Source organism: Bos mutus, chromosome 13 (genome assembly GCF_027580195.1).
Source record: "Bos mutus isolate GX-2022 chromosome 13, NWIPB_WYAK_1.1, whole genome shotgun sequence".
Classification (NCBI taxonomy): domain Eukaryota; kingdom Metazoa; phylum Chordata; class Mammalia; order Artiodactyla; family Bovidae; genus Bos; species Bos mutus.
In genome coordinates, this window is record NC_091629.1 from 35,750,526 (window position 1) to 35,758,086 (window position 7,561).

Sequence of the window (7,561 nt, forward strand, 5' to 3'; positions counted from 1 at the left end):
TGTATTTATGTGTGTGTATGTGTGTAAGAGAGAAGAGACAGACAGACAGACATTAGGAGGGATCAGGGTAATGGAAATGTGACTACCAAGGCAGGACTTGAGGCAGAGTCAGACAAGCCCATACCTCCTTGGAGACCCAGGCTATAAAAAGTTATTTTACTGGAACTTTTCAATAAGAATTTCCTTTCCTAAAAGTTTAATCAAAACCATAATTATTTTAAATCAGAATAAATAAGTCAGTGTAAGTAGCAGTGTAGGACCATCTCTTCCCCTTTCCTACAGACATGCTTAAGACTCCCCCCTCTCTTACAATTTTATGTTTTGTATGCGTACTAGAACACTTTACTCCCCTCCTTCCCACCACCCTCCTCAGTGTACTTCATTCTTTAAGAAGTCATGGACTGAGGATGTATGCTGACTGTAGCTTCTTGGAAAACTGGAGTCTCTGGTTCCTCCAGAGAATGAAATGCATTCTCCACCCAGTGGTAGGGCCCTTCGGGACCTGGCTGTTGACTCTGCTCCCCAGATCTGGGTTTCCAAAATGTTCAGCATGTGAGGTGTGTGGGCAGGTGGTGCCACAGACACGGACTGACATCTTGCCTCTTGTGGTGTCTCATTCTGCAGGTGCCTTATCAAATGGCTGGAAGTTCGCAAAGTATGTCCACTGTGCAACATGCCAGTTCTGCAGCTGGCCCAGTTGCACAGTAAGCAGGACCGTGGACCCCTACAGGGACCCCTCCCCGGGGCGGAGAACATTGTATAGCTCACCACAAGGATCAAACTGTTGCAGGATCTGGGAGGAGCAGAGCTGGGAGGAACACAAGTGGTCTCTGTGTTGGCTGCTCTACCTAGGGCACCAGCTGCTGCTCCCTTTGTCTCATGAAGAACTCTCGGGCCAGCTAGGCTGGGAACCCAGACTTCTGGGTCTTGTGACAACCAAAGTACTCTGACACTACCCCGTGCCAAGAGGAATGGATGAGCCCGCAATTTGGTTCAAGAAACCTCATGAGGATCTCTTGCTAACTCCATTACATTCTGTCTCCCAGACACTCATCTCCACGCCAGGATGAATCTTTATCAACCAGAAGGGAAGATAAACCCAAGTGTTTCAGAAAGGAACTGAAGGCAGGTCTTTAAAGCCCCTACCCTCCCCCCCACACACACACCCTGGGGACACACGAGCTTCTCTGCAGACCCTGCACACCTTTGCAGCAGCAAACCCTCCCAGCAGCCTCTAAGCCAAGTGAAAACAGCGGTTACCTCAGCCCAGGCACAGCCGGCTGCAGTGCCAGAGGCAGTGTCAACAAGGCCACTCACATTACGTTCCTTTGGTAAGGCCATCTTGGAAACCAGGGGCTTGGTTACAACAAAGCAGCAGTGGCTGCCACCACTGATTCTTCCTCAAGTCCACATTTGCTTATCCAATCATCTGAGCTAAAAACAGTACACATGCTTGGAAAGGTCTGGTCAAAAGCCATTTCCTCTTATTTCCCCTCCTACTCACCAGTGAGGCACAGCCAAGCCACCATCAGGAGCCCCAGCAGGGGGTGGGTCTCTGAGCCCATGCTGTCCCTGTATGACCCGAGCACCCCAGGGTGCTGCCCACATCCCCACATATACAACGTGGCTCCAGTGTAGCTGCTAGTCTTGGCCCACTGCCCCAGTAGGAAGCTGCTGTGAGCCCTTCCCATGGCTCCGGAAAGGAGCATCTCTCTGATAATGGCCAGTCCTCCTGGCCTTGCTGAGCTGGGGAGGCTGCTAACCCCTTGCCTCTCCTTGTCCTGCCCTCTGTTCTCTTCCCTCCCTTCCCTTCCCTGTCTGTCTCTCCTCAAGAGAAAATGCCTGTCGTTGACATTTTAACTATTTAAAGCATCGCAAATAAGATCCCAATGTAATTCTGAAGCCAGGGATGCACTTGCAATTGTAGTTTCAGGAAGCTCCTGCAGGGCTATTCATCGTTGGCCTGTGCCTCAGTATTCAGACGACGATAACTGAGTGTCGTTATAGGAGAAAAACGCATGCTGCTCTTTGGTTCTTTGTCCTACTTTTCTAGAAATGACTGAGTCCAGCAGGATTCATGACTACTTTATAGGTTCACTATGTGAAGCAGCATTGGCTCAGACAGCAAGTTCTCTTCCACAGCCCTGCTCTCCACCTCCTTCCATTTTAGGGGTGGCCTCCTCAACAGCGCTGCCTCTGCTCCACCCAACAGGTGCGAATAGGGGCAGCTTCTCATGGGAAATGCAGCGTGTATGACACGGAGCGGGGGTGGAGGAAACTTTGCTACTCTGTTCAGGGAATGTCTCCAGGAATATTTTTGGAATCCAGCCTCTACTCTCTTAGGATGGGAGAGGGAACCTATCCTTGGCTCAGATGGCTGGGATCAGATGAAGAGGAAAATTCCCATTAGCCTAGAAAAGTGCTGGGCAGAATCCAGTTTGGAAAATTACAAATCCATTGGTCAGAATTGGCTGTACCCTATGTGACCTATTTGTGGTATGCCAACTGGACTGCTTCTTTAAACAGGGCAAGGGAAGTGTGGAATAGTTTTATATGAAAGCCTTATTAGCCTGTCTGGCGCCCATGCAAAGAGCTATTTGCACACTCGTACTTTCACTCTGTTTCTGCACTCACTGTAGCACAGTAGAGGTGAATGCTGGGAAGCACTCAGTTTCCAGTGACATGTTTTCAGTGACCGATGTCAGAGGCAGGCTTGCTTCTGGACTTGCCTCATTAATAGCCAACACTCACCGTTTTCATGTAACAGCCTTGGGACAAATGTCACATCTTCGTTATAAAGTTCCAATAGGAAAAAGAATTTTTCCCTTCAGAGGAGGAATTCTTGTGTTCTGTGCTTGCAAATTATTTTCATCTCACAGCTTTCACAGGATTTCAGTGTATCAGTACCAAGGAGACAGACTCACGAAGTCCCTGTATTTGTAGTAATCTCAGCATTTGTGAACGTGCAGGGCTTTTAAAAACTCAGCTCTTCCACTAAGGTGGGGCTTGACACTGACGTGCTTGAGTGTTCACTCTGCTAGTAGTCAGCGTCCCTTTCCTGGCTTAGTGTCCTACTGTGTCACCTGGCCAGTGTCACTCATGAGTTCTTATGCCTCCAAACAACGCAACACAAATGTTTGCTCCCCACATCTAGGTCCTCCTCCAGGACTTAACTGGGCTGCACTGCTGTAACAGAGTGGCCAGGGTTTAATTTACATCTTCAATTCTGATTAAAATCAGTTTTATGTGAAGGACAAGGTCAAATCTCCATTATTAAGGAAGTTAAAGATTCCTTAATACTCTTTGATCAGGCTCAGTGAGACAGTGAGGCTGTGCTGTCCAGATCTATCTCCATGAGTTATTCACCTTTTGTTAATCTGTGAGGACTCTGGTCTGCTTTGGGGCCGCTGGCAGGTGACGTGGTTTTATAACTTAGTCTTAACATGTCTTAAGCAGCTCAGAGTTGGGTGTGGCTTGTGTACCATGGGCTAGAGGAGCAGAACTTAGCCTCAACTCAACTCCACGGGTGGGTCAATCATTATCTAGTTGTTACTAGGGGTACAGCTGAATTCAGCTGGCTGCAGGAACAGGAAACAAAACCAGCCTGACCTGATTCCTGGCTGAGTAGGTACAGAGATTTGGTCAGGCCAAGAAAGTAATGGTCAGATAGGAGCAGGTGGCCCATGCAGAGTTCTGTGCTGAGGGATACTGAGGACCTCCCACCGTGGCTAAAGGCCCTGTTCTTAACAAAGATCCTTTCTTTCCACATCCCTATTCCAAAGCCTATCATCTTCTAGGCCTGATTCCACTCTAAGTTACTTAACAACTACAGTAACTGTTTCTGAGAGGTTTTCTGGGAAGTATGAAATGCACACGAGGAGACATCCCCAGAGTTCTGGACAGAAAAGCTGCTCAGGTTCAGCCACCCCCTTGCCACTCACTAGCCATGTGCCTTTCTACAAGTTAGCCTCTCAAAGCCTGTTTCCTTAGCTGCTCACCCAGGAGTGTGTACTAAGGGTGTCCCCACCAGCCCTTATGGGGACTACCATGTCTGGAGCCCAGCAGGCAGGCCTGGGGGGTCACAGGAGCTGGTGCTACTAAGTGACATCATCATGCTGGCCACATGGGACTCCCCTGTTGTCCTGATAGAAACCACAGCTGAAAGCCTCCTGAGATTTAGGGGCTCTCCACTGAGCCCCAGTTCACCTGGCTCCCTTCCCTTTCCCCTCCTGATCTGCCCCAGTCATTTCCATTTACCTTTGCCCACTGTGCTCAATGTGGTTTCGCTCAGCGCTGAATATTCCTTCTAAATTCTTTGAATAGGTAATCCCTTCACGTGGTTCACAAATCATAAAGTTAAGTCGTCCTTGCATTCCTGAACTCCAGTAAGCCAAGTTTCCCACCCCTTGAGTACACACTATTAGTTGGTTCCTTGTGAACCTTCCAGAGTTCGTTCATGCATATACAAGCAAGTACACACACACGTACATGTGTGTAGGTATGTGTGTGTGTATATGTATCTATATATACACAGCTGACTCTTGAACAAAAGAGGTTAGGTGTGCTGACACTCTGTATGGCCTGCATGTAACCTGACAGTCAGCTATCCGTATCGGTGGTTCTGCATCTGTGGATTCAACCAACCTTGGACCGTGTAGAATGTATTTATTGAAAAAAATCCATGTGTAAGTAGACCTTAGTTCAAATCCATCTTGTTCAAGAATCAACTGTATGTGTATAATTTTTTATTTTTCCACTTATGTAATACCAGACAAGTACTACTCAAGAACCATTCCCAGTCATGGGAAGACCCATCCCAGAAGTCAGAATATCTGTAAAAGGTGAGCCAGAATTGGGGGATGTTTTTGTAATCACATTCCTTTTTAATAAGGCATATTTTCCACTGATTGCAGCATGATGAAATCTTCATTTCCTACACAAATCGAACTACAGTCCCTCCCTGACCCTAACTACAGATGCCCAAATAACAAGAGAGCACAACCATTTTTTTTTTCCTTTCCCCCGACGTGGGATGTGGGATCTAGTTCCCCGACCAGGAACTGAACCCGGGCCCCCTGCACTGGGGAGAGCAAAGTCAGCGGCAGCACAGGCTGCAGGCCCACCCCAGCCCCCAATCCAGTTTCCAGCGAGGACTGACAGCCCAGCAGTGACATCTGGCTACAACTGCCATGGTTTCTTATGCAAACCCATGTTTCTGAGAGGCGGGACTTGGAGCAGCAGGCTGAGCAATTCGTTTTGTGGGGCAGATATCTCAAATGTTGCTAAGCAAATAGGTGGTCAGCTGCCGTATAGCTGAATGTTCAAGTTCGTGAACCTATTCCCTTTCCCTCCCAACTCTATGCACACACTAAAAAGCAAATGTTCCCACAGAACTTTCTCCTCGCCCAACATTTTTTCCAGTCAATGAGAAATTACCCCACCAATTTTTTTTAAGTTCATTCTTCCCTCTGCAGATCAAAGTTAAAGATTCTTCCTCCAGGCAGCCCTTGGGGAGAGGGGCAGGGACCTGTGCCTCTCATTCTTTACCCACCTCCCCTATCCTGCCACCCACAGCAGCAGCCCAGGGATTCACTGGATTAAAAGTGTAACTTAAGCCTGTGACCAGAAATTTGGAAAGGAACTATGTGTGAAACCACCCTTCTTCTATCGGTGAACCTCTTTCATTATTAGTATTTAGGAATTTGAGCAAAGGAGATGAATGTGTCTCAATTCTGATGAAATCTGCAGTTGCTAACTGGAAAATGCTGGGCCACGTTCCTTTAGTGTCTTAATGTAGGCTCCCGTGTGCCACAGAATGTGCTTCCATTTGATTGGAACATGAGGAGGAAAATAGAGGGGCTTATTCAGTAAATCTGTTATTGTTCCAGTTCAGCTTCAGAGCCTGAATTGTTATTGCAAGATGCAGAGTTTTATTCCACTTTTAGACCAAGCATCAGCACATGTGGCTTACCAACCCAGAAATCACTTCTGTGGCTATACAGTCAGGGGCTCCCTGCTCCAGAGACACATACCTACCAGCGTCAAGGGCCTTGGCTATACTTCGATGAAGCCCCTCACAGTTCCCTGAGCTAGTACAAGCCTGGAAAATCTGCATCTCAGGCCAGGTGCACACCATCCCTCCATCCATCCTTCCCTCTCAGGCCCAGAACAGGAGAATAAGATGGGGCTAGTGTTTCTTTCCTGATGATAGCTCAGTCTTCCAAGAAAGTGTTCCTGAACTGTCCTCTCTCGGTCTCTTGACAGATCTTTGCCAGAAAGAGGGGATATTAGTCTTGTAGTTTTAAGCCTACTGGGGTTTACTCACTAGATATTGTATAACTCCTTCAAAAAAAAGTTTATGAAACGCTGAGCCTCAGGTTTCATAGACATGTTTGTACACTATGAATTCTGCAGCAGAATATTTTTAAACATTTGCGGTTTTTTTATAAGCTATATATTTTTGTATATTTAATTGCTATTTTAAAACTTTAATGCATTTTGCTAATTACTCATTTAAAAAATAAAACATGCATGTAATTGACTTAAATGTAAATAAAAAGCAGATTTTAAAAATACTTTGTGCTAAGCACATACATACCCTTGGTCACCCACATCCCCTTTAAGCCCATGTGGCAAGAGCTATAAAGTCAAGGTAAGTGCTTCTGAACAAATGGAACTGATCACCAGCAACAGGTGACTGAGAGAGCCGCCAGCCTGTCTCCTTGTGGTGTGGGGTGCCAGTCAGGGATAAGTAGTACAGCATCAGGCCACAGCAAGGGAGAAGGCAGAGAGGCCAAGGGCTCCCTGCCACCCTGGCCTCAGCACCGGAGATGTGGGGGGACACAGTCAAGGAGTCTCCCGAATGTGGACGCCAGTACTCAGGAGGGTTGCAGTGGTGGAACTAGCCCACACCTCACTCCTCTAGCTATATCCCAGGCCTGGAAATGCCAACTATTCTGTTGGCGGAGAAACAAAATCTCAGTCCAAAGCCATCCTGTGGCAGCTACTGTTTCTACTCACCAACCCTCACTCCCTAGGACCTCTGCACAGCTCAGCTTTGGCTCCACAGCTTCAGGGAAACTGCTCCCCTCACGGTCATCCATGACCTGCAACCAAATCTGTGCCAACTCTGAAACCTCCTCCTAGTGGAAGTGCCTGCAGGGTTCCTCTCTCCTCCAGTCTCCTGAGCCATGGGCCACCTGCGCTAGTCCCCTCTTCAATGTTCTTTGCAGCCCTGTCCTCCTCCGCCCATCTCTGGTTCCATCACTCTACCTTAGGACTCACTAAATCCCCACCTACACGCACATCATTCTCAGGTCTATTGTCCCCAACCTAAATATCCGGCTGCCTATTTGGCATCAAAATTCAGGCAGCCCAAGATCAAGCCCCGCCAGCAAGCCTAAGTACCCTCACAGAACCTCCTTCCCCCGCTTCCAATCTCCACATCTCTAAACCCACCAAAGCACCTCTCTCTACCTGACCATACACTGCTCCCATCTTACGCTGCCCACCTTCCTTTCACACCTGGACCATTATTACAGCCACTACCACCCCCACTGCC

At 47.8% G+C, this 7,561-nt stretch overlaps 1 protein-coding gene across 1 annotated transcript in view; it reads left to right on the top strand.

Annotated features, from left to right (window-relative positions):
• RNF24 (ring finger protein 24) overlaps nucleotides 1–4,757 on the top strand; it is a 109,483-nt gene extending 104,726 nt beyond the window's left edge. Inside the window, exon 6 of the mRNA XM_070381282.1 lies at nucleotides 625–4,757. Within this exon, the coding sequence (XP_070237383.1) occupies nucleotides 625–763 (139 nt within the window). The 3' untranslated portion in view covers nucleotides 764–4,757. The remainder of the gene's footprint in view (nucleotides 1–624) is intronic.
• The last annotated feature ends 2,804 nt before the right edge of the window (nucleotides 4,758–7,561 follow it).